The sequence below is a fragment of the Poromitra crassiceps genome (assembly GCF_964638095.1).
Source record: "Poromitra crassiceps genome assembly, chromosome: 6".
Taxonomy (NCBI): domain Eukaryota; kingdom Metazoa; phylum Chordata; class Actinopteri; order Beryciformes; family Melamphaidae; genus Poromitra; species Poromitra crassiceps.
The window spans coordinates 55,246,005-55,273,555 of NC_139627.1; the positions used below are offsets into that span (position 1 = coordinate 55,246,005).

General features: G+C 45.0%; 2 protein-coding genes across 2 annotated transcripts in view; one reads left to right on the top strand and one right to left on the bottom strand.

Moving 5' to 3' along the window:
* Window positions 1-27,551, bottom strand: part of tbc1d8 (TBC1 domain family member 8) — a 96,368-nt gene that overhangs the window by 17,333 nt on the left and 51,484 nt on the right. Inside the window, exons 9-15 of the mRNA XM_083638952.1 lie at window positions 27,441-27,551; window positions 16,008-16,225; window positions 14,878-14,995; window positions 10,509-10,794; window positions 7,647-7,791; window positions 6,156-6,254; window positions 256-324 (exon numbers count right to left, since the gene is read on the bottom strand). The exon at window positions 27,441-27,551 is cut by the window's right edge and continues 40 nt beyond it. Of these exons, the coding sequence (XP_083495078.1) occupies window positions 256-324; window positions 6,156-6,254; window positions 7,647-7,791; window positions 10,509-10,794; window positions 14,878-14,995; window positions 16,008-16,225; window positions 27,441-27,551 (1,046 nt within the window). The remainder of the gene's footprint in view (window positions 1-255; window positions 325-6,155; window positions 6,255-7,646; window positions 7,792-10,508; window positions 10,795-14,877; window positions 14,996-16,007; window positions 16,226-27,440) is intronic.
* Window positions 19,708-23,023, top strand: LOC310778764 (DDRGK domain-containing protein 1-like; the record flags this gene model as incomplete). The annotated part of the gene is made up of 4 exons (XM_083639212.1): window positions 19,708-20,019; window positions 22,043-22,495; window positions 22,696-22,740; window positions 22,961-23,023. 4 exons carry the CDS (start codon window positions 19,708-19,710, stop codon window positions 23,021-23,023), a joined length of 873 nt encoding a protein of 290 aa, XP_083495338.1.

Genomic DNA, 27,551 nt, shown 5'->3' on the forward strand with positions numbered 1-27,551 from the left:
AACATCTGACCAATAAGCAGCGTGAACGTTCCCACGTGGTTTGTAGTGATGCATTTTGTTTTGCTGTGTGAAAAGAAACCGAACCAAGGGGAAAACACTCCTACAAACCCATCAAGTGATTCCGACCAGAGCGAACTAACTACAAGTGTGAAAACGACCTACCGTAAATTCTCCTTATAAAGCTCCAGCTGTTTTGTTCGGACTGGTTTGATAAAACCTTTGAAAGTTGAGAGTTAAACCAGGAGGTGAAAGTACCTTGAAGAGGTCGTAGACATCAGCCAGGTCTTCTGGAGAGATGGACACGTCCGGGGTCACGAGTCTGAGCTGTGGACAGACAGAGAGGGGAGAGATGCTGCCGTTATAATGATGGAAATACCCTATTTCAGGGGGGTCCAAACCTGTTTGAATAGGGAGCAGATTATATAATGTGAAAATACACGTGTTCTTCCTGCGGTGTTCCTATAGGTGCTTATTAACAAACTATGATAGGTGCTGTCATCGTTAGGTCAAACTGTATGATAGGTGCTGTCATCGTTAGGTCAAACTGTGTGATAATGCTGTCATCGTTAGGTCAAACTGTATGATAGGTGCTGTCATCGTTAGGTCAAACTGTATGATAGGTGCTGTCATCGTTAGGTCAAACTGTATGATGGTGCTGTCATCGTTAGGTCAAACTGTATGATGGTGCTGTCATCGTTAGGTCAAACTGTATGATGGTGCTGTCATCGTTAGGTCAAACTGTGTGCTGTCATCGTTAGGTCAAACTGTATGATAGGTGCTGTCATCGTTAGGTCAAACTGTATGATGGTGCTGTCATCGTTAGGTCAAACTGTGTGATAGTGATGTCATCGTTAGGTCAAACTGTGTGATAGTGATGTCATCGTTAGGTCAAACTGTATGATAGGTGCTGTCATCGTTAGGTCAAACTGTATGATAGTGCTGTCATCGTTAGGTCAAACTGTATGATCGTTAGGTCAAACTGTATGATAGGTGCTGTCATCGTTAGGTCAAACTGTATGATAGTGCTGTCATCGTGAGGTCAAACTGTATGATAGGTGCTGTCATCGTGAGGTCAAACTGTATGATAGGTGCTGTCATCGTTAGGTCAAACTGTATGATAGTGCTGTCATCGTTAGGTCAAACTGTATGATGGTGCTGTCATCGTTAGGTCAAACTGTATGATAGGTGCTGTCATCGTTAGGTCAAACTGTATGATAGGTGCTGTCATCGTTAGGTCAAACTGTATGATAGTGCTGTCATCGTTAGGTCAAACTGTATGATAGGTGCTGTCATCGTTAGGTCAAACTGTATGATAGGTGATGTCATCGTTAGGTCAAACTGTATGATAGTGCTGTCATCGTTAAGTCAAACTGTGTGATAGGTGCTGTCATCGTTAGGTCAAACTGTATGATAGGTGCTGTCATCGTTAGGTCAAACTGTATGATAGGTGCTGTCATCGTTAGGTCAAACTGTATGATAGGTGCTGTCATCGTTAGGTCAAACTGTGTGATAGTGCTGTCATCGTTAGGTCAAACTGTGTGATAGTGCTGTCATCGTTAGGTCAAACTGTGTGATAGGTGCTGTCATCGTTAGGTCAAACTGTGTGATAGGTGCTGTCATCGTTAGGTCAAACTGTATGATAGGTGCTGTCATCGTTAGGTCAAACTGTATGATAGTGCTGTCATCGTTAGGTCAAACTGTATGATAGTGCTGTCATCGTTAGGTCAAACTGTGTGATAGTGCTGTCATCGTTAGGTCAAACTGTGTGATAGGTGCTGTCATCGTTAGGTCAAACTGTATGATAGTGCTGTCATCGTTAGGTCAAACTGTATGATAGTGCTGTCATCGTTAGGTCAAACTGTATGATAGGTGCTGTCATCGTTAGGTCAAACTGTATGATAGTGCTGTCATCGTTAGGTCAAACTGTATGATAGGTGCTGTCATCGTTAGGTCAAACTGTATGATAGTGCTGTCATCGTTAGGTCAAACTGTATGATAGTGCTGTCATCGTTAGGTCAAACTGTATGATAGTGCTGTCATCGTTAGGTCAAACTGTGTGATAGGTGCTGTCATCGTTAGGTCAAACTGTATGATAGTGCTGTCATCGTTAGGTCAAACTGTATGATAGGTGCTGTCATCGTTAGGTCAAACTGTATGATAGTGCTGTCATCGTTAGGTCAAACTGTATGATAGGTGCTGTCATCGTTAGGTCAAACTGTATGATAGGTGCTGTCATCGTTAGGTCAAACTGTATGATAGGTGCTGTCATCGTTAGGTCAAACTGTATGATAGTGCTGTCATCGTTAGGTCAAACTGTATGATAGTGCTGTCATCGTTAGGTCAAACTGTGTGATAGTGCTGTCATCGTTAGGTCAAACTGTGTGATAGGTGCTGTCATCGTTAGGTCAAACTGTATGATAGTGCTGTCATCGTTAGGTCAAACTGTATGATAGTGCTGTCATCGTTAGGTCAAACTGTATGATAGGTGCTGTCATCGTTAGGTCAAACTGTATGATAGGTGCTGTCATCGTTAGGTCAAACTGTATGATAGTGCTGTCATCGTTAGGTCAAACTGTATGATAGGTGCTGTCATCGTTAGGTCAAACTGTATGATAGTGCTGTCATCGTTAGGTCAAACTGTATGATAGTGCTGTCATCGTTAGGTCAAACTGTATGATAGTGCTGTCATCGTTAGGTCAATAGGGGATATGGGATATGATAGTCCATGTATGTCGTGTAAATACCTCATGTTTTTTCTTAACACTTGTACCCCACTAGTCCATCTGATGGACTTTTCCTGCATTCGCGTATGGGCCGTTTCGAAATTTTTTGAGTATATGGTCTTAAATTAAGGCTAGGTATTTTTTTGGGGGTATTTGACAAAAATCAATCATAGTTATCATTTTTATACGATCCTAAGACCTATTTTCAAAAATACTCCTCAATTTACTATTGGTCCATCTGATGAACCCCTTGACTTCCATTGAAACCACTCTATTGGTACTCCCAGCAAATCTTCACAAAATTAATTTATTTCATTTATTTCAGCGGGCATCCTGGACCAAATACCTTGAACTTTGACCTTAATATCTAACCTTGGAGTTGGTAGAAATTTTGGGGGAGTTACATGGTCTCAAAGTCCATTGCATAGTTGTCCCATTGATTTCAATGTTAATTTTGCACAAAAAGAAAAAAAAAATTTGACTTCCAGCAAATTTTTCAAAAAATCATTATTTCCTTGATGTTACACATCTCACCTTGACTCAAGCGGTTAAAATTGTAGTTTCTAATGTGTTTGCCTATTTCCCCATATTCCCCCAGTTTTGGCATAGCAATCAATTCCATACAGTTTACATGAAATGTAAAAAAAACTGATTCCTATGCCAAAGATGGGAAAATATTATAAAACTGAATTTGACAGTCCACACTACTGATTTGAAGCCTTTAGACCAGGATAGATGCTGGACTAAAGCTCGTTTGTGTTTTTTGGGGAAAATGGCTGGAAGTCCAAAACATGCGCTTTTTGGATTTTTGGCTCAAAATATAAAAAATTACTATTTTTACAAAAAATCACAAAAAATACAAAAACCCACTGATGATGTCACAATGTCTGTGACATCATCAGTAATGTCATCAGTGACATATTATTGACAAAAAATCATCTCATGACATCACTGATGATGTCATAGGCTAGTGATGTCATAGCTATTGTGACATCATGCCTGCGAATCTTTGATACTAGGCATCTTGCAGTGGTGACTTTTGTAAAACACCCCAACCTGCCCATAATATCAGACCCAAAGCCAGTTTGTCTTTATGGAAATGGAAAAAAAAAATCACTTTTTTTTTTTAATGTACTTTTTTTTTTTTTTTACTGTACTTACTGTACACTGGCATTTGAGGGGTTAAAATTCGAATAGGTATGAAATGTTGGTATGAGGTATTAGGGAAGAAGTTACCAATGAATTATAAACAGTCAAAAATTTAAAAATTTAAATTAATATTTATAAATTATTACGTTAAGTACGTTAAGGTCCATCAGATGGACCAATAGTAAGTTGAGGATTCCGCGGCATTGGGGTACAAGATTAAATTAAAAAAAAAAAAAAAAAAACGACTAGTCGACTACTAAGCACAGTGTCGACTAGTGGTTTTACTAGTCGACTAGTCTGTGAATGCCCTAGCCGCTAGTTAGTTATGTTAGATGGCAGTAAAACGCCACTGAATGACCAAATTGATATCACTTTTAACCATTTCGGGCAAAACCATTTCCATACCAGTGTTGGTTAGTTGTTTATAACGTGGCTATATTTATAATATAGTCACGTTGATACACTGTGTAAAGATTGGGAGGCGGGTCATAGCATCTCTGTCGATGATTTGATTTGACAGTTCTGGGCACTGGCCAATCCTGGCGTGTTCCACCCCCAAATCGATTGTGTTCTGGCGCAAAGTGAGTGAGTTCCAAGACGAACATTAGCGTTAATACACTAAGGAAGGTATGTGACCATAATTAATTTCAATGTCCGCTCTCAAGAGCAATTCAGTTGGTTCATGAAATCGTTGGGCTGCGTGCCGTGCAGTGTTTGTGGTGTGGGAGATTCGAGCTGTCAAAAGAAGACAAAAGACTTGCTCCTGGCCAATCCCGGCACTTGACTGCTGCGTAGGCGGGCACAGGGCGTGGTTTTGGCGTAACCTATGTGGCTTTCGAAATAACGCCTCTCAGAGGAGAGAGACCCCAACACTCATTCCCGCCCAGCCGCCCCATTAGCCAATAGCATTTTAGAGAAACGTGATGTACCTCTATACTGACCAATCAGAAGCAGTTAAGGGCGTGTTATGGGCAGTGGTGGCCCAATGGTTAGAGAAGCAAGCTTGTGACCGGAAGGTCATCGGTTCAATCCCCGGGACCGGCAGGATAAATCTGGGTGGGGAAAGTGAAAAGGCAGGGCTTGCCCCTCCCTCATTACCACCACTGAGGTGCCCTTGAGCAAGGCCCTTAACCCCAACTGCTCCAGTGGAGCTGATCAGTGACCAGCAGATCAGACTGTGGTTGTACTGGTCAGCTTCCAGGTGTGAATGTGTGTGTGAATGTGAACAGGGCACTCCTGAAAAAGAGAGCATTGCTCTCAGTGAGACTCCCCCTGTATAAATAAAGGTTAAAAAAAAAAAAAAAAAAAGACGAGCAATACTAGCAAGTTAGTTTGTCACACCAAGTGTGGAGCTGTTTGACAGTGTTACCAAACTATAAAAAAGTGACAGGTCAATATTCTTAACGTATGCCCAGATTTAACCCGGGGCTACAATTAAGTGCGTTGGGAGATCATTACAGGACAGTGTCGTGCAGATTTTAATTAGCAGGTTTTTGATGAATAATAGTTGCCAGTTGGTTTATAGTTATGTTTAGTAAACGTATTTATTTTATTTGTGTGTGTGTCTCTAAGTGATTGCTAACTAATTTGGTACATGTTCCCTGTCCCACACATCGACATATACAATTATTTTTCATATTTATATATCTCAATGGTCCCACACACTGCTGTCTGTCAGCTCACAGTAACAACACTCACTAAAGGTTGAATTCGGCTGTGGTGACGTGACGTGGAAGCCTATGCGACACTGTGTGTAGTTCTGGAATAGCTTAGCATGAGCTTTTTACTTCTAGGGCTCGCATTTACGCTTCAAAACTCATGAAAGTGGTACTCATGTGTGAAGATTATCCTGCTGAACACAGCTGTCGCGTTTGAATAGGCTTGCGTTAACCACAGACCTTATTTGAAGCATCGCGCCAAAAACCCATTCAAAAATCCCATAGGCAGAAAACAGTGAAGAACCCGGAAGTCCGGGAGTCCGCGTTCCGACTACAAAAATACGTCATGCCTGCAGTACTCTCTTGCACGGGTCCCATAAGGTACTTCAAATGTAGCTACTGCCATCTTGTGGCATTTATACATTACTACAATAATTTTAGCGGTATCCACCATTGTTTTTTTCCTTCGTTTTTCCCCCAGGCCTTTATTTGTTCATGTCGAACACGCCCCCGGCCATTATCGGATCATTGACTACCGCCCACTATGAGAGGAAAAATATGGTCTTCAAACCCCCGACGCTGCAACAGTGTAAAAAGCACATTGGAAACCGAGAGAGAGACTGACAGCGTTTTCTTTGGTGGTGTCTTCGTGCGCCTGCAGCACCAGGATCCTGTGCCGACACCGGAGCCTCTCGATCTGCCGCACCGTCAGGTCACCGAACCGCTGAGCAGAGAAAACAGAAGAAACAGAACAACACAAACTAGAAGGCTCAAGTGGATGTGTGTCGATTAATGACTGAAGACACGCCCACATGATGTAAAAGGGTGGCTAGCTAGCAAACGGCTACGTCTGACTTTCCCTCCTGAATTTAACCTGAAACTAAGCCTTTCTGTCATGTTGCTACCGTGTACTGGGGACAACATGTTGGGGCTTTTTTTTTTAAACCGATGGCAGCCATCTTTTATTCTGTAAACAAGTTGTGCAACACTCGCTGCGAGCTAGAGCAGTGTTCCTCAAATGGGGGTACGTGTACCCCTAGGGGTACCTGGAGGTATTACAGGGGGTACGTCACGTGAGAGAAAGAAGAACATGTAAAACTGTAAGAATAATTCATACTCAGGAGGCAATAATTCACTCTTTCACTCCATTTCGTGAAATGATAGAAGGCCAGGGGCCAGTTAATAAACATTCAATATACATTTTTCTGTAGCGGATTGTAGGTGTCAGACAGAGTTTAGTCTGACAATGTAACACCGGATAGTTACTTAGGTTAAGTACATACATAAGTGCCTGGGTAGCGAGCAGACGGCGGTATTTGACAATTTAGCAGCTAAATCATAGATTATTGAAAGATATTCCATATTCCAGACTGAAATGCTATAACAGAAGTGTGAGTATTGGCCAGAATTACATGAACATTTGGACACTTATTCAGCGGGTATCTTGCATGTTGCGTTCAGGTGCACTGTAAAAAAAAATATATAATAATAATAATTGCAATACCATCGCGGGCCACACAGGGGGCGCCTGCAGGCCGCATGTGGCCCGCGGGCCGCCAGTTGAGTATCACTGCTATAGTTTTCTCTTGCAGTTTTCTAAGCAAAATGTTGTAAACATGTACATGTAGACATGTACTGTAAACATGACGTCCTACTGTATCTGAGCTGCTCTAGCTCAATGCTTCTCAAACTTGTTTGACTTCAGTACCCCCTTTCCATGATCTCAAGCAGTTTTTTATGATATATTCTTACATTTTTCTCTCAAGTACCCCCTAGCTGCACATATCCCTAGGGGTACGCATACCCCAGTTTTGGAACCACTGCTGCACTATTGCTTACTCCGACTATGACCTTATTCGGGTTTAGGTCATCAGAAATGCTGTTTACATATTGGAATATTGCAGTCCATGTTTTTATTTATTTTTATTTCACCTTTATTTTACCAGGAAAATTACTTGAGATCCAAGATGTAAACGTAGTCTGTGTGTGTGTGTGTGTGTGTGTGTGTGTGTGTGTGGGGGTGGGGGTGTGTGTGTGTGGGGTGTGTGTGTGTGTGTGTGTGTGTGTGTGTGTGTGTGTGTGTGTGTGTGTGTGTGTGTGTGTGTGCGCCTCTCACCTCATAGGCTTGGTTGATGAGCTGGGTGATGTTGGTGTGTCCCACAGTGGGAAGAGTGGAGCTGCTGCAGGTCTCCTCTGCAGCAGACTGGGGGGAGGGAGGCGGAGAGGAGGGCTCCTCATCGCTCCCCACCTGCTCCAGGAAGCTACAGAGAGGGGGACACGGTCACTATGTTTACATGCACTTAAAAAGAATCTAATTATTGCGTTAGTCCACCTAAAACCGGACTTTTGAAATGCATGTAAACATGTTCGCTCGACTGAAATCAAAGTTATAAAAGTCCGACTAACACACCCAGGTAATGCGATTGCCAGTCGGACTGGAACTGGACGAGGTGATCAGCGCATGCGCCAACGTTGTTTGACGTTGTATGTTAGCGGCCAGGGAGCGATTAGCTAAAGCTAAATGTGAAGTTTGTTGATGTAGAGCTAAATCTGTTTATGTTTCAACTGTATTGAGCTCACAAGGGGCAGCTTTGTGTTATGTGACCATCCCTGCGTTTGAACGGTTTATCGGTGCTCTCTCTCTCTCTCTCCACATAAACACAACCTCGCTCGACCACATAAACACAGAAAACAGCAAAACAATGTCCTATCACTAGAATACACACAGGGCGCAGCGTCTCTCAACACTATTATATGGGCCAGAAGTGATCATTTTGATGGGAAACGTTTGTATAATTATATCATATTATTTTTAATGAAATAGCTTCATTATTAAGGGACCAGTTGTTAGAATTGGCAGAGCCTGCGGGGAAAGAGTTCACCTCTCTAGCGGAGGCAACATGATTCCATCAAAAAATCGATTTCCCACCCGTGCATGTGTAACCGAGTTGAATCAGCGCGGATTCCTCGTGAGTCCCGAGTGGTAGCGAGTGGATTGGTTAAACACACTCCCCAGGTATAAAGGCATGTTAATCAGCTCCGTTGCGGTTAACATGTCGGACTCCCAAGCCGAGGGTCGGCGGTTCGTACCCACCCCTGGACAAGCCCTTAACATGGGTTGCTGCAAGTACCACCTACACAACGCCGTTACACATGTATACTGAGACAAGGACAGTAGTTAGAGTAAATAGCCTAATCAAGCTATAACCATAGCTCGACTTAACTGTGCATGTAAACGTACTGAGGCAGCGTATGAGACATATGGATGGATGGCTAAAGCACAGGATCACACACTATTCTCTTCCAAAAATACTGTGAATATTTCAGCAAAATATCATTGCACAAGTAAGGGCTACTCAAATCCTAGGTGTGCGTTAAACGATTTTAATGCACGATTTGGGAGGCGAAGAACCACCCGACTTGCAGTAGCCAGTTGAACAACGTTAGTTAGATGTGAAATGATCCCTTGTGTGATATAAAGTAGGTGATCAGTAAGTTCAGAGATCAGTAAGTGTTTCTTGCATTTTGTGTGTGACATCGCCATCCTGTGGTGTTCGGAGGATGAGGCACTGCTGACTCAGTGTCACAGGTTGGGCAGAGGATGAATTTAGAAACAGTGATTAAACTTGAGCGACGTGTACGTTAAACCGTACACACCTTCTGGCCAATCAGAAAAGAGCATTATTCACCCAGACCAGGTATAAAGGTAAATATTCATTCTATAAAATCCAGATCCAGTCACTGAAAGATTCTCATTTTGCTGCTGATCCATTTCGATCAACTGCATTAATCCTTGATCATTCAAATATACTGTAGTCACTGTACAATGTAGTAGATGATCCACTCTGGAGGAAAGCATTATCAACATGTCAACATGAACACAAAATCCATAACAGTGATCTGATTTAAATTTTGTGCGCGCAGTTATTATGTAAGAGAACAAATCATCACCTTTATCAAGTGACAGCATTGAATCGAATGATAACGTTAAGGTGTGACGTGACGTCAAATAATATTCCTTCAAATATGTCATAGCTCATTTTTGTCTAAAATGATCACATTTGTTATTGTGACGACCCCGTCCGTCACGTCATGTGGCCGGTTTTGATTGTGCTAAATTGATGCTACCCCAAGACTAAAACAAGCTAAAAGTCATTTTGATAATAGATCAGAGAAACACTTTATTTTATTTAGAAACAGTTATCATCCCTTCAGAGAGCAGAATCGTGTGTCTGTCACGATATCCCAAATCACCATCTCATCACCATACTGTATGATTCCACTGAAAGACGATAAACCACAATATTGATTTATGACCGGTGTGCCAAAAAGTGATTCCTGTCATATAACCCATCCGTAAATCATGTTGATTATAGAGAGGCAAAGTGAACGTCACTTCCTGCTTCAGCACTGTACCAGAGATTTTCATCCGCCATTTATTTTCCCATAGACATTTCGTAAAATGCTTATAAAATAGTTGTACTTCGTTGAACCAAACGGTTCAGCTAACGCTATAATCGGGAGAGACCATAGAACATTTCACTCGGACCAAAAAAACAAAACTACATCGAAAAAATATTTTCTTTAAACCCGCATTTTTTTTAACGTTTTGGTCCCAGTGAAATGTTATGCGATCTCTCTTGTTTCTAAATATATCTGTACCGTTTGGCTTGAACCAGTACAACTATTTTTATACGCATTTTACGAAATGTCTATGGGAAAATAAATGGCGGATGAAAATCTCTGGTACAGGGCTGAAGCAGGAAGTAGGCGGTCACTTTGCCTCTCCTATAGTCTAGTTTCCAAATATAGGCCAAAACAAGGATATTAGACATACCAAAGATATAAACATCACAAACAATACTATAGTATTAATGTATAGGCCTACCTTATTATATAGATGTATAAACTGGGCAATACAGCTTTAACAGGCTGCGCTGGGCACACGAATCACTTTTTAGCACAACACTCTCTCTACCTGGTGAGAACCATGAGTGCCTGTCCGTCGTCGGAGCTGGCGCAGAGCTTGGCGGCATTGGCGTGGAGCACGGCCAGGCCCAGCTGGAAGATGGCTCTGATGCCCTGGGAGAAGAAGCAGTCCACCACGCAGACGGCGCTGTGGAAGGGCAGCACGCTGAGGAACAGCGTGAGGAACCAGGACAGAGACACAGAAGACAGCGGGGAGAGGTCAGGGAAGTGCTCCGCCAGCTCGGGGACACGCTCCCGGATCAGCTCCTCAAACACTGACTGGTCCACCTGGGCTCCTGCAGGGGGCGACACAGAGGGGAAGGCTCACAGTTTAAGCCTGAAAAGAGAATTTCTCCTACCGGGGATTACCAAAATACCATTATCCTATTATCATTATTTAAAAAAACACACCACTGATGGTGCTGTGCTCAAAACAGAACAGTTGAATCAATCCCTAACCTTCGGTTGTGAAAAATGAGGAAGTAACAAAAAACTGCACTTCCTCGAATGGCCACTTCAAGTCAGTCAAGTCAGTCATTCCCCATAGACCCCCATGTTAAAATGCCAGAATTTACAGCAGAAATAATCATGTTTACTAGGGCTGCCCCTATAGGCGCCCCCGACGAGTCAAATCATCTGTCGGGAGACCCATGAGTCAACGAAAAGCAGTTAAGCAGTTGTGTTTTTTTGTCTCCAGTCAGTGTGGTGCACATAGAGAGCTGCAGGGATGAAAGTATTTTTGTAGTCGGAACGCGGAAGTCCCGGACTTCCTGGTTCTTCACTGTTTCTGCCTATGGGATTTTTGAATGGGTTTTTGGCACGATGCTTCAAACAAGGTCTCTGGGCAACGCAAGCTTAATCAAACGCGAACCAGAGTTCAGTCGGATAATCTTCACACATGAGGACCACTTTCATGAATTTTGTAGCGTAAATGCGAGCCCTAGAAGTAAAAAGCTCGAGCTAAGCTAATCCAGAACTACACACAGTGTCGCATAGGCTTCCACGTCACGTCAGCACTCAACCTGGACTGTTGTTGATCATAACGTGTGCGCTGCTGTGCACTGATTACCCCGGGCTGAACCAGGTGAGGGAAAGAGAATTTCCATGTTCGTCCTTTGAAGTGATGACGCTATTGACGTATAATATCCCCGTCGACTCAACAGTGTAGTCTCATTTAGCCGTTTGCTAGCTAGCCGCCCTTTTAACGGCACGTAAAAGCTTAAAAACTCATAAAAGTGGTCCTCATGTGTGAAGATTATTCTGCTGAACACTGGTTTGCGTTTGAATAAGCTTGCGTTAACCACAGACCTTATTTGAAGCATCGCGCCAAAATCCCATTCAAAAATCCCATAGGCGAAAACAGTGAAGAACCGGGAGTGTTAAGGTCTGTTCACACTGACCTATTAAAGTTTTTCGCTGGCATCGAGTTTACATACAAAGTCAATGCAAACGAGCGATTGAGCGTATATTCGCCCGGGAGAAAAATCGCTGGACGTCCGAGCGACAGAGACAGAGCGATAGGGAGAAAATTCGCTCGTCGCCCGAGATGAAATATCCCAACTCGAGCGAAATTACGCTGGCATCAGTCGCTCGCTGTTCAACGCTGATTGGCTGCCGTGTGAGAGCGAGTCAAGGATCACACTTGGAACAAACCGCTGGTTTATTGTGTGGCAACAAACCACATTGACAGCTGATTGACAGGCCGACAGCTGACATGAAGTGAAGTCTGTACTACCGGTATAGAGCTCGCGTTAGGAGCACGCTGATAGGCTTAGCTTGTAAACAACTACGGTGGCTCGTAGTGGACAAACATCATGACATTGCGTAACGTTACAGCCCCCAGATGTCCGTCAATTATTGTGCCTGTTGACGAGCGATTCAACCCAAAGGGTTGAATCGAGCGACAGAGAGAAAAATAAATATCTCGGTGTGAACACAGCTTTAGCATCAATGTTTTCCGGACTCATTCCTGCGGCTCTCTATTCTAACAGGATGAGGGGCCGTATCGACAGGAGGCGTGAGGAAGTGCTTCGGAAATCATGTCCAGAGCAACGCGCAAAGACAGCGCTGGCGGAGCGCTTATTTGTTGCTGTTGAAAAAAGTTGACATTGACGAGCATCACTTTTCTCTGCTTGAGGCGCGCAGAGCGCTCCGCCCAAAAACACCAGCTGAGAGTGCTCAAACGCCAGGTGCATGCTGGGAAGAGGAGCGCTCCTATTGAGACCAGTGAGAATGAACTGCAGAAAGGCGCTGGCAGCTCAGTTATCCGCTCCCTGCGGACACGGCCGCTAAATCAGTTAGAAGTAGGCCTGTCAAACGATTAATTTTCTTAATCGCGATTAATCTTGCGATTAACTATAGTTAATTGCGATTAATCGTATAGTTAATTAATTGTATCGCATGTTTAAAATGCCATTATTTTGCATTGCAAAGCATTTTTAATTAGATATTAATCATTCTTACCAGTGTGTCGTGATTGGGAACCAAATGAATGCAAATAAATGTACTTTGTGATCTTGAATATTAGATTTATTTTCAATTCAATAGAAGTGCAATGTAGACAGGAGGTAACAATGTCTACAAGAACAAGAAATTCCGTCAAGGCGTTCCTGAGATATTGCGTTAACAAGCATGAAACGAGCGGTTGTGAGATCACAGTGACCTCGAACTTTGACCACTAATCAGTTAGAGTCGAAGTGGACGTTTGAGGCAAATTCAAAGAAATTCCACCAAGGCATTCCTGAGATGTCACGTTAACGAGCTTGAAAATGGTGTTGGAAATCAACTCGCTTAAAAGGTTCTCAGCTATATATGGGACCTGTTTTGGGCCACTTTGACGAGGTTAACAATGACTAGTGTCTGAGGTTGGGGGTAATGGATGGCTTGTTCGGTGGGTATCTCATGGACCCCCTGTGTGGGATCCCATGCATATTGTCTCTTGCAAATACATAAGCACTTTATGCGACTGGTAGCACAACGTAGTAATGTTGAATGTTGAGGTCTGTATTTTTCTTCTTTTCCTGTGTCTGAGCCTGTTTGTCTGGGGGGAAAATAAAATGGCGTCCGAGAGGTCACAGTGACCTTGACCTTTGATCACCGAAATCTAATCAGTTCATCCTTGCGTCCAAGTCGATGTTTGAGGCAAATTTAAATTCCGTCAAGGCGTTCCTCAGATATCGCGTTAACGAACATCGGACGGACGGACAACCCGGATGGATCCATCATGCCTCCGGCCTGGCTATCGCCGGCCGAGGCATAAAAACGGTTTGGTCTGTATATCTAATTTCCCCGTTCATGACAACTTATAGAAATCAGCCCTTTATACAGTCTATGGGCCTGTGTCGACCTAGCGTCTTTTCCTCAGGTGCAGCGTCTTTTTTCAGTTGTTTCCAATGGGGGGAGAGCGTATACGGGCGCACACGGACGTCTAGAGAAAGTGCGCTGCGCCCAGCGTCTATTTTCAAGGCGCTCCGGCGTTTTTGTGCGCCCGGCTCCCAGCGCTTCCAGCTGAAAATATTTTAACTTTTCAGAAAGACGCTGGTGTCGGGTGCTCCTTTTCAGGCAACTAATCATATGGAGAAACTATCGCAACAGAGACAGAAAGGCTCAATTGTGGGAGCAGATTGGCCAGACACTTAATATTTCTGGCGAGTGTTGAGCTAAATCACTGTGTGTTGTTAGCTAATGTTGGCCATCAGCTATCAAGCTAGCTACCGCAGTGAACTAACGTTAATTTCAGACTGCTTCCTTGCATATTGTGCGCTGAGATCAGCGTGTGTCCATCTAGCGTCTTTTTCCGACCGATAAACGCTGGAAGTACGCTAATAACGTTGCGCGTTCTCGGCCAGCTATAATGGCGATGCCGCTGTGTAGTAAGAATATCAGACACTAGCACTGTGGCCAGGTAAACAAACATGTTACATGTCAGGTTACATGATGTAAGGCAATCGGCGTCTTCCAGCTTAGCTGACAGCACAAGAGTCAAATCAACAGGCCTGAGCCTCACTGAGGTCCGCAGACCGCTGGGTGCGTTTGTTTGTGTCCCCGGCGCATGCCGGTGTGAATTCCCCATGTTTAAAACAGTTTTGTTGGCACAAAGGCCCGTGCCCAGCCAGAAAACTAGAGACTATATGAAGCTCCACCTCACGTTAGTCGGTTGTGCAATGGAGTGGGGCGAGGAGGAACGAATTCTACCCAAACCTAGTCCGCAAAAAATAAAATAATAATAATAATAATAATAATAATAATAATAATAATAATCGATCAAAATTCCACATGATCGATTCAATTCCTTAACGATCAATTATCGATTTTCGATAATTGATGAACATCCCTAATTCTGAATATGGCTTAATATGAGCCCTGACGATAGCTCTCACCTATAACCCTGCGGTTGAAGTAGTCGGGCAGCATCCTCTCACACACGGCCACCAGCAGCCAGAAGGCCTCTTCCTCTCTGGCATACAGCAGCAGCACCGAGGCCAGGATGTTCATCGACTGCAGGGGGAGGAAGAGGAGTGAAATTGATTGTGCTCATGTCAGTGTGACGATGAAATACTAGTAAAGGGGGAGGAGCAAGGCTTTCTGAAGCTTTGAAACCAATTGAACATTGCTTTCGGGAAATGATTCACGGTTTCAAAACGCTCGAAACACCGTCTGCGCGCTGGCGACATCTGCTGGTCGAAAATGCATGTAAATGCAACACGAAGGCCCAAAACAACACCTATAATGAGTATACAATTTGGAAGTTACTTGCAGATATTTTCCTTTAACCCATCGATACCTGATGCAGCATTTGTGTGTGTATCCCTTTAAGACCGCGAACCGCGTTTACGCGGTCTTAAAGGGATACGCACACAAATGAGGGATATACACGCAAATGCTGCATCAGGTATCAATGGGTTAAGAGTAATATCCTGGACCTGAAACAAACAGACGTGAAGCTATGTACAATACGGGTGTCTTCATATGGTTGTATTTGAATCATTTTCGTGATGAGGCTATGACAGTAGTATCTTAAGACTTTATAGACATATATAACAAGGCATTTATATGCGTATATATTAATTTGTGAATGAAATACTGTAAACCATTTATTTGTATATTAAAGCAGTGTATGGAATATAAAAAGCTGAGTGTTATCAGGATTTTATTATTGAAGAAAAGAATTCAAGGCAATAAAGGTTTTATAAAGGTTTATAAGGTGCATAAAAAAGGGGCGTAAAAAAAACGGAATATAGCTGGATTGCTTTTTTTGTCCACGTAAAACTCTTTTTGTAAGGATTCTATGAAACGTCTATGGGAAAATGAATGGCAAAGGCCCCATGCCGAACCCGGAAGAGGGTGTGACTTAGGTATTCTACACTTACTACTACTATACGGTACGACTGCTGCTGCTACTACCACTACTATTCCTATCAATACTACTGTGACTACCAATAGTACTAGGTGATACTACTGCTACTACTACTTACTACCCCACACAGAGTCACAATGTTGATCTGCCCACCTGGCAGTATCCGATCTTGGGGTTTCGGTGGGCGTAGGCGGTCAGCACCCGCCTGAGCGCGGCGATGCCGGTGGGGTTCTGGAAGGCGGGGTGGTCGGGCAGCGAACGGTGCAGGTCACGCTCGATCTCCTCTGTGGCCAGGCTGCTCCCCGCCCCCATGGATTTGTGCACCAGGCTGCTGTAGTAGCCCTGGTGGGACGCCAGCTCCGAACACGCGTCTGGAGGGGAGAGACAGCAGGTCTCAGGGACGGAATTTTGATTACAAAGTTGGGGAGGTGGGGGGGGGGGGGGGGACACACACATTATTGAACACAAAAAAAAAATTCTCCCGTAATTTTGTCCAGTCTCAAGTCTTTTCTTCATGCATCAAGTCCAGTCTCAAGTCTTCTCTTCATGCATCATGCAAGTCAAGTCTCAAGTCTTCTCTTCATGCATCAAGTCCAGTCTCAAGTATTTTCTTCATGCATCAAGTCAAGTCTCAAGTCTTCTCTTCGTGCATCAAGTCAAGTCTCAAGTCTTCTCTTCATGCATCATGCAAGTCAAGTCTCAAGTCTTCTCTTCATGCATCAAGTCAAGTCTCAAGTCTTCTCTTCATGCATCAAGTCCAGTCTCAAGTCTTTTCTTCATGCATCAAGTCAAGTCTCAAGTCTTCTCTTCGTGCATCATGCAAGTCAAGTCTCAAGCAGAGAATGTGTGTTGGCTCAGGCTGGTAGTTCAGTTCAATCCAGTTCAGTGTGTGTGTGTGTGTGTGTGTGTGTGTGTGTGTGTGTGTGTGTGTGTGTGTGTGTGTGTGTGTGTGTGTGTGTGTGTGTGTGTGTGTGTGTGCTGCTGGCTTGTTATCCAATGTGGAGATGAGGTCATGGTCTATTTGTGGGTCTTTGAAAACCTGCTGCTCCGGTTTTCATGTGACATCAACACTCCCTCCCTCCTAACCCTACTCCCTCCCTCCTAACCCTACTCCCTCCCTCCTAACCCTAACCCTACTCCCTCCCTCCTAACCCTACTCCCTCCCTCCTAACCCTAACCCTACTCCCTCCCTCCTAACCCTACTCCCTCCCTCCTAACCCTAACCCTACTCCCTCCCTCCTAACCCTACTCCCTCCCTCCTAACCCTAACCCTACTCCCTCCCTCCTAACCCTACTCCCTCCCTCCTAACCCTAACCCTACTCCCTCCCTCCTAACCCTACTCCCTCCCTCCTAACCCTACTCCCTCCCTCCTAACCCTAACCCTACTCCCTCCCTCCTAACCCTAACCCTACTCCCTCCCTCCCTCCGCCAAAATAAGGAGCGCAGCAAATACAGTGAGACAAGGAGCGAAGGCTTTGGAGCGACTACAGCTGCAGAGATCACAAATCCATCACCACACAACACACACACACACACACACACAGCATGTAAAGACATGAACTGGGCCACCGCTTCACTGACATGACAGAGTGAGACAATGTGTGAGAGAGAGAAAGACAGGCAGAGAGAGGGAGGAAGAGAAAGAAAGACAGAGAGGAAGAGAAAGAGACAGAAAGACAGAGAGGAAGAGACAGAAAAACAGAGAGGAAGAGAAAGAGACAGAAAGACAGAGAGGAAGAGAAAGAGACAGAAAGACAGAGAGGAAGAGAAAGAGACAGAAAGACAGAGAGGAAGAGAAAGAGACAGAAAGACAGAGAGGAAGAGACAGAGACAGAAAGACAGAGAGGAAGAGAAAGACAGGCAGACAGAGAAGGAAGAGAAAGAGAGAAACTCGCTGGGAATACCTGTTGTTTATGTGCAGATTCCAATGCAGGAGGTGATAATGCAACATAAAGGATGCCAACTGCCATGAAACACCACAGAAGAAGTCATCGCCGATTAAGGGCGCTTTCACACCTTCCTCGTTTGGTCCGGACTTTCGGACTTTCCAGTTTGATCCGAACCAAAATGACAGGTGTGAAACCTCCCACGGACCATGGTGCGGACCAAAGACCGAGTCTTTGATCCGACCAAAAGAGGTGGTCTCGGTCCGGACCAAGCTGGACCAAGGTTCGCTTCCTGTGCAGTGTGAAAGCATTTTATTGGAAGGTTCGCACTATCGGACCAATTACAGGAAGCTACAGCTGACTCGTCACTCGTCACGTTGCCAGAAAGGCTCGCAGGATGGCTTGCAGTCTTCGCCTCCTTGCCTGTCTGCGTTGGTAAAATTTGCGCACAACAAGGGTGTTCATTTGGCGAATTCGAACTGTAAAATCTACTTTCACGTGTGGTGTGTGAGTCAAGGATCACACACTTGTGAACAGATTGCTAGTTTTAATAACGTGAGTTGCGGACCAGATACATTGGCATAGACAAAGGCTAGATGGCTTAAGGCGGAGTCACCAGCGTCGTTGAAGCGCCGCCATCTTGCTACGGCAGGCTTTCTGGTACGTTCTATGGTAGCTGTTGGAGGGTGCACAGACAAAAATACTCATAACTCGCTGAAATCTTGACGGATTTACAAACGGTTTGGTTTATTACAAGCATATTCCGTTCCCGAGATATGGCAACAACAAAAAAAAACACACTAAAAACACTATTTTTTTGATGGGCTCCAAATTACACCAAAACTAAACCGAAGCATCTATGCCATGAGAGGGATTCAGGCACAAAGTTTCATGCAGTTTCATCCATTTCCCTAGGAGTTATGATCATCTGATGTGATAATACTAACCCAACAACAGATGCTCATAGCTCCTAGCAAAATGGATGAAACTGCATGAAACTAGGTGCGTGAATTCATCTCATGATGATGATGCTTCAGTTTAAGTTTGGTGTAATTTGGAGCCAAAAATAATAATAAAATGTTAGCGTTTTTTTAACCCATAGATATATATAAAGCTGTGGTGCCGTAGCAAGATGGCCACCATGCGACGACGTCGCTCTCCATTGACCGGCAGCGCGGGTAAGCCATCTAGCCTTTATATATGTCTATGTACATTGGCATGTAACCATGAACTGGCTATACGCTACCGGTACTCGGACACCAGCTGGGGCTAGAGGCACGCTGATAGGCTTAGCTTGTAAACACTACGGTGGCTCACAGTAGACAAACATCGTGACATGCGATTATCAAATCATCTACACAAACTTGAGTATTGCGAGTGAAGTTGGTGTTGCTGGTAGCAATGCCATAATAATGCTATTATAATGACAACAAAGTGGATCTGTTCATTCATTGTGGTGTGTAAACCTGGTGTAAACCTGGTGTAAACAAGGAGCAAATTCCTTGGAGCAGTTCCGGGACGCTGACGTCAGACGCACGCTCATCCACAAGCCAATCAGTGGAGACGCAGCCCACGCAGGTGATGACGACAGGACGTAGGTCTGTCATGTTAAAGTCCGCTGGTCCGCTGGGATCATTGCAGTGTGAAAGCGAACCTTACTGGACCAAATGTATACAATGTAACAACAACATGAGTTTGGTTCGGACCTTGGTCCGGACTTTTAGGTGTGAAAGGGCCCTAAGTCATCAGTGATGATGTCATCAGTGATGTCACTCGAACAATTGTAATGTCATCGGTGATGCTGTCAGTGATGTCACTTGATGATGTCACTTATGCATAGACATTGTGACATGAGTGACATCATCAATTATGTCATAGAAAGTCGTGTTGATCAGACCTAAACAGATGTGAAATGTAATATTCATTTTAATAGTGTATAAGTTAACGTTAGCTCTTAAGAATAACCATGGATGTTGTGCTGTATTTTATAGCTGCGTCAATTCTACTTGTGCTGATTGTGTTTGTGGTCAATGTGTGGAGTAAAACAGAGGAAGCTGATGTGGAGCAGCGGCAGCGTGAAGGCCAGGCAGCGTGGCTCCCTCAACAGCCTGCGTCCGTGGAGCGAGGAGCTGGCAGGGCTCGCCGGAGGAGGAACCCCGCCAACCGACGAGCCCAGAGAGACAACGCTTCTGACAACCAAGAAAACCCTGTGGAGGACCAAGTTGAGCAGCAACAGAGCTTCCAGCGGGCCAAAGTAGGAGCCAAGAAGCCAAGGAAGGCCAAGAAAGCCCAGAGAGAGACAGAACTGGAGGAGAAACAGACCAAGAAAGGCCAGAGAGAGACAGAACTGGAGGAGAAACAGACCAAGAAAGGCCAGAGAGAGACAGAACTGGAGGAGAAACAGGCCAAGAAAGGCCAGAGAGAGACAGAACTGGAGGAGAAACAGGCCAAGAAAGGCCAGAGAGAGACAGAACTGGAGGAGAAACAGACCAAGAAAGCCCAAGCCCTTTTCCCACATGCATACCGGAAAATTACCTGTAAGTCAATATCGGACATTTCCCTTCACACTTCGGCTCGCGCATGTGGGAATCTATCAGCGAATTTACCTGTATGTTGGGGGGGGGGCGGGGGGAAGGGGGAGCTTATTTGGGGGGTCGGCAAAACTCGAAATAAGTTCGCTTGTCAGTTGTCACACAATAAATCACACTCGTTTGACTTAAGAGCAGCGTCAAGCCGCCAGCGTAATAAACACAGCCGATTTACCCCCTCCCCTGTCTGCTCGAGAGCAGCAGCCACAGACAGACACAGCGAGAAAGGCTTGCAAGCTGCTCAACGCTTGTATGTAGAGAAAGCAGACTGGCTTCGTTTGATGTGTCCGGGGTTGCCTTCGGGAAATCAGCAAGCTGACATACTGCTCTTATTAGGCTATCACAAGATCATTTCGCCAGTTTGCTTTAATGTGCGCGAATGATTAGATTATGCCCGCTGGAACATTAAGCAACGTGTGTAGGCTACTCCTCGCCCATGATTGAAGGACCGCTGTCGCGGAAAATGACTGCACCCGTTTCCACTTGCGTCCCCTTAAGATCATACCGCTCTTCTGACTTGGTCGAAAGTGGTGAAATGTCGGGGACGACGGGGTCGCGCTTATACCGGCACGGCGCCTTTCTCACTTGCAGGCATTAGACCACGTTCCGGTCATTTTGCGGTACAAAGCGCATGTGGGAAAAGGGCTATAGAGAGAGACAGAACTGGAGGAGAAACAGACCAAGAAAGCCCAGAGAGAAACAGAACTGGAGGAGAAACAGAGCAAGAAAGCCCAGAGAGAAGCAGAGCTGGAGGAGAAACAGACCAAGAAAGCCCAGAGAGAAGCAGAGCTGGAGGAGAAACAGACCAAGAAAGCCCAGAGAGAAGCAGAGCTGGAGGAGAAACAGACCAAGAAAGGCCAGAGAGAAACAGAACTGGAGGAGAAACAGAGCAAGAAAGCCCAGAGAGAAGCAGAACTGGAGGAGAAACAGAGCAAGAAAGCCCAGAGAGAAGCAGAACTGGAGGAGAAACAGACCAAGAAAGCCCAGAGAGAGACAGAACTGGAGGAGAAACAGACCAAGAAAGCCCAGAGAGAAACAGAACTGGAGGAGAAACAGAGCAAGAAAGCCCAGAGAGAAGCAGAGCTGGAGGAGAAACAGACCAAGAAAGCCCAGAGAGAAGCAGAGCTGGAGGAGAAACAGACCAAGAAAGCCCAGAGAGAAGCAGAGCTGGAGGAGAAACAGACCAAGAAAGCCCAGAGAGAAGCAGAGCTGGAGGAGAAACAGACCAAGAAAGCCCAGAGAGAAGCAGAGCTGGAGGAGAAACAGACCAAGAAAGCCCAGAGAGAAGCAGAGCTGGAGGAGAAACAGACCAAGAAAGCCCAGAGAGAAGCAGAGCTGGAGGAGAAACAGACCAAGAAAGCCCAGAGAGAAGCAGAGCTGGAGGAGAAACAGACCAAGAAAGGCCAGAGAGAGACAGAACTGGAGGAGAAACAGACCAAGAAAGGCCAGAGAGAGACAGAACTGGAGGAGAAACAGACCAAGAAAGGCCAGAGAGAAGCAGAACTGGAGGAGAAACAGACCAAGAAAGGCCAGAGAGAAGCAGAACTGGAGGAGAAACAGACCAAGAAAGGCCAGAGAGAAGCAGAACTGGAGGAGAAACAGACCAAGAAAGCCCAGAGAGAAGCAGAACTGGAGGAGAAACAGACCAAGAAAGCCCAGAGAGAAGCAGAGCTGGAGGAGAAACAGACCAAGAAAGGCCAGAGAGAAGCAGAACTGGAGGAGAAACAGACCAAGAAAGGCCAGAGAGAAGCAGAACTGGAGGAGAAACAGAGCAAGAAAGGCCAGAGAGAAACAGAACTGGAGGAGACAAAGAGGATGCAGGAAGTCAGAGACCAGGAGAGACGTCAGGAGGACAAAAGGCAACCACTTATGGAGCAGAAACAGGAAGAAGAGGAGCGCCGAGACAAGGAGGAGCAGGAGAGAAAGGAGGAAGAGGAGTACCTGAGGCTCATAGACAAGGGAGAGGAGGAGCAACTCACTGAAGACCAGTCACACAATGTCCTGCAACAATTCATGCAGCACATTGAGGATTCCAAAGTGGTTCTGCTGGAAGACCTGGCCTCACACTTTGGGATGCGAATGCAGCATGCTATTAGAAAACTACAGGAGCTGTTAGCCAACGGCTCCCTCAGAGGAGTGATCGTGCCTGAGGTCCCTACAGGAGCTGTTAGCCAATGGCTCCCTCAGAGGAGTGATCGTGCCTGAGGTCAGGAGCTGTTAGCCAACGGCTCCCTCAGAGGAGTGATCGTGCCTGAGGTCAGGAGCTGTTAGCCAACGGCTCCCTCAGAGGAATGATTGTGCCGGAGGTCAGGAGCTGTTAGCCAATGGCTCCCTCAGAGGAGTGATCGTGCCTGACGTCCCTACAGGAGCTGTTAGCCAACGGCTCCCTCAGAGGAATGATTGTGCCTGAGGTCAGGAGCTGTTAGCCAACGGCTCCCTCAGAGGAGTGATCATGCCTGACGTCCCTACAGGAGCTGTTAGCCAACGGCTCCCTCAGAGGAATGATTGTGCCTGAGGTCAGGAGCTGTTAGCCAACGGCTCCCTCAGAGGAGTGATCGTGCCTGACGTCCCTACAGGAGCTGTTAGCCAACGGCTCCCTCAGAGGAGTGATCGTGCCTGACGTCCCTACAGGAGCTGTTAGCCAACGGCTCCCTCAGAGGAGTGATCGTGCCTGAGGTCCGCAACACTGTCTGACACCTACAGTACTGCTGACCACCAGCATTCATTTGCACCAGGAATTATGATAGAAACAACAAATATTTGACACGACATATTTACAAAAAGTAAAACACATCAACTTCGACAACAGGTAGGCTAAGAAGAAGATGTAGCATTTTGGTCAACACAAATTTTTAGCAAGCTAAAAAAAATTCACTTGGGAACTACTGGCCATTCACTTCGTTATAGTTTTGCCGTTACAGTCAGCATGAGTTATGCTTGGCAATGATATATGATCTGACAAAAAGCAGAGGAAACTGCTCGGACTCAAACAAAGCATAACTAAAAGTATTAAAGTGAATAAAATGACTATAATAAACATCTTGTGCTGTGTTCGATTAGAAAAACAAGCGCAAATTCTTCTTCTGTGGTGTAGTTGGCATCCTTTATGTTGCATTACCGCATCCTTCTGGATTTACCCATCCACTGTTTCCCTACTGTACATTCTCAAAACTCCCACACCTGAGCCAAGCGCAAATTCACAATAGAGTACCACAGCATCTTTGTAGACTTAACCAGAAATCACCGGCATTTTGGTTCATCAGTGGAAAAGTCTGGGGTTTTAGAATGGGGATTTCACTTAAATTCATCAAATAAGGTCTGTGGTTAACAAAAGTATATGGCAACACGAATTTTGGTTCAGCAGGATAATCTTCACAAATGTTAATCACTTTTATGCCTTTTGAAGTGTTTTCTAAAAAAACGCATTTACGTTCCAGAAGTTTGTGACGATTATCTTGCTGAACCCAAATTTGCGCTCCCATAAACCTGTGTTAACCACAGACCTTATTTTATGCATTTAAGTGAAATGGGTTAGGGTTAGGGTTCTAACCCTCCATTCTAAAACCCCATTGACTTTTCCCCTGACGAACCCGGAGTCCCCTAGAAAAGTTTTCAGGCCTGGAGGGATTTCGAAACGTACCCGGTGTGGGGCCTCGCTGGCGACACTAAACTTTTAGCTGACCTGATCGCATCTATGTGTTTGCAATGGCATCCCAAGTATCATCATACTATTATGGGATGTGATGCGAACAATTGTATTATGGGATGTGCGTTTCCCAGGCAACGACACACATTGACACGTTTTGGAACAGCGCTGCACGCTGGCACACTGCAAAGCAAAATTCTTAATGTTTTGAATGATTTGGCATCTTCTATTACTGTCAACACTGTCAACACCAGTATTGTTGTATTGTAATAATATGCCATAAAGGTTTATTAAAATTATGCGGAGAGCAGAAAAAAATAAAAAATAAAAATCTGGCCTGGCGGGGGGGCATCGTTGGCCTGGCGGGCAGCTCCAGGCCTGTAGAATGGTAGGGGAAACACTGCACTCCATTGTGATGTCATCCACTCCATTGTGATGTCATCCACTCCATTGTGATGTCATCCACTCCATTGTGATGTCATCCACTCCATTGTGATGTCATCCACTCCATTGTGATGTCATCCACACCATTGTGATGTCATCCACTACCTTGTGAAGTGATCCACTCTTGCTCTCACTTGATTGCCTCTGTAGGGAGGGAATTGACCAAGTGAACCATGCAAAACTAGTGTCTAAAAGGCCTGCCTGTCCTGTCATGTCACCACAGCTTCTGTCAAGCCTCGACAGGACGACCAAGCTCTTCTGTCTGGACCATCAGCAGCCAGTGTGTCTCATCTGACGAAATTCAGAAACAAACCACAGCTCAGATCCATAGATGAGGCTGCAGCGCATCACAAGGAGGAACTCCAAAAATCACTCAAGTCCTTCAAGAGGAAATGGAAGCTCTTTAATCAAGTGAAAGGACACTGTGAAGGTCCAGGCTCGACACAGAGAGGGATCGAGGAGGAGTTTAAGGAGCTGCACCATGTTCTGCAAGAGGAAGAGGAGGCCAGGATCGCTGCACTGAGGGAGGAAGAGGAGCAGAAGAGTCAGATGCTGAAGGAGAAGACTGAGGGTCTGAGCAGAGAGGTAGCAGCTCTTTCAGACACAGCCATAGAGAAGGCGCTGAGAGCTGAAGATGTCTCAGTCCTGCAGCACTACAAGGTTACAGTGGAGAGAGTCCAGTGTTCCATCAGTGAGTGATGTCATCAGGGATGTTCATCAGTGATGTCACTCGAGTAATGCCATCGGTGATGACCGCTTTGTTCACAAACAGCACACCTAGTAGTGTGTAACTTCATATTCAAATGAATTTAGTAAGGGTTGGGCAGCCCTATCGAAAGAATGCTACCTAAATCTCCGCCTTGGGCAGACTTTTCCAAAAAGAGTGTTTGCAGTGAGCTTAAACAGCGTTTGACTGTGGCCAGGCGCTAAGCCCGCTTCTCTAGTACTCTACTAAAGTATTCTATCTATCTATCTATCTACCTATATCTATCTATCTATCTATCTATCTATCTATATCTATATCTATCTATCTATCTATCTATCTATCTATCTATCTATCTACCTATATCTATCTATCTATCTATCTATCTATCTATCTATCTATCTATCTATGGATACTGGCAGGTATGTGACATGATTTCTGTAACCCCCTTAAAAAAAGGTGGGGAGGGAGAAAAATTGAATCGAGGGACGCACTGAGTGCAGCAGGCGGCCGCATGCGGCCCGCGGGCCACCAGTTGCCCATCCCTGGTCTACGTTAACCAGCCTGTGTGTTCAGTCAGTCAGTGTGTAACCAGCCTGTGTGTTCAGTCAGTCAGTGTGGATGCTGCTGCACGGGAGGAGGGAAGTGAAACTGAAACGACACACAACCCAAAATACATGTGAGAATATCCTTTTCACTAAAAGATGATCTGGAGATACACACATAAGAATCACACAACCAGATAACCACAAACTGCTATTATTACAGCTTTAGCCACCCACACACACACACACACACACACACACACACACCTAGGGCTGCACGATATATCGTTTACACATCGTCATGGCGATGTGCACATGCGCGACAGTCACATCGCAGGACGTGCGATGTCAAAAGCAAATTAACTCGTCATTTTGCTTGATAAACTCTCACTTTAGGGGAGGAGCCTACTGAGTGAAATGCAGTCTCTCTCAAAGGAGAAAGACGCCCCACTACTGTACTCACTCATTTAGTGCTTAGCTTCAACACAACAAACATGCACAGAGAGCTCAATTGAATTATTTGTGCTTATGTTGGGTTGCTGACAGCAGCCCGTCCGATGTAAACGATGTGATTGCGGAGGCGGACGTGTCCACAGGTTGCAGCGCCCTAGCTTACAGCAGGCTGGCTGCTGTAACTCAACATGTCTGTGGAGTGGAGATATTTACTCTTGAAACACCAAAAAGCAAGACAGCAACATAATATAATGACACGAAGGCTAAAGTGATTATTACTGAGAAGTTGTCCGTGTATCACCGCAGCTCTCTCTCCCCCTCAGGCTCTGATGATGCATCATTCAGATGACAGCAGTTACGGTAGAGTTAATCATACATAGTGACTCATTTACACAAAACATTTCAGTGAAAATAAAAAGACAAGAGACATATCTGGGCAATTAAATGTATATTTATTACTTTTCACGAATGAATTGTTTGTCAGCAGTGATGCTGCATGTCAATCGTCGTCTCTCTGTACTGCGGTGCGCTCCAAAACCGGAACTCCAGAGATGCGGAGTGCACCACTTGGTAGTTTCTGGAGGGGGTTTCCGGGGGGTCAGACCAAGTGTGTAAAGTGGCAGGGGTGTTTCATTGTTGATGTATTGAAACGTTAGAAGAACGAAAGAAGTTGAAAGCAGTGATTATAATCAATTAAATCTAATGTTTTTCTGCAAATAGCATCATTGGGAGGTAGATTCTGGCACTCAATATTAGGGGTGGGCAATATATCAAATTTATATCAATATTGTGATATAAGACTATATGGTCTTAGATGTTGGATAATGGTAATAGGGTGATACGGCATACATGTTGTCTTTCCCTGGCTTTAAAAGCTGCAGTACACTAAGTGAAATGTAGGCTAGTGACATTTTAAAGTAGAATGTCATAACTCACTCACTTTTTCATGTATGAAATCCATTGGTCAAAATGTGTATGAACCCTGATAGATGGCTACCAGTAGGCCACAGCCCAGTGGTTGAGAAACATTAAAATACCTAGTTTCCCCTCCAAAATCAGATGGACCCCTCTACAAAATCACCCCAATCATTCTAGAAGTATTATTTTCTTTAAAATAGAGCTATTCTGGTAATCTGGTGAAAATCTAAATTTTTTCATATCGCAATATACTGTATATCGCAGGGGCGGGAAATATCGCAATGTCAGTTTTTTCCAATATCGTGCAGCCCTAACACACACACACACACACACACACACACACACACACACACACACACACACACAGAATCCCAATAGGCCTACTCTTCTTCTCTCTCTCACCAGAGAAGGTCATCCACAGCTCGCCCCTCAGTGACTCTGGTATCCCCCTGGCCACCAGCCTCTGGATCTGCTCGGTGCGGAACATGTGAACGCCACGCCCAAACTCCTGGA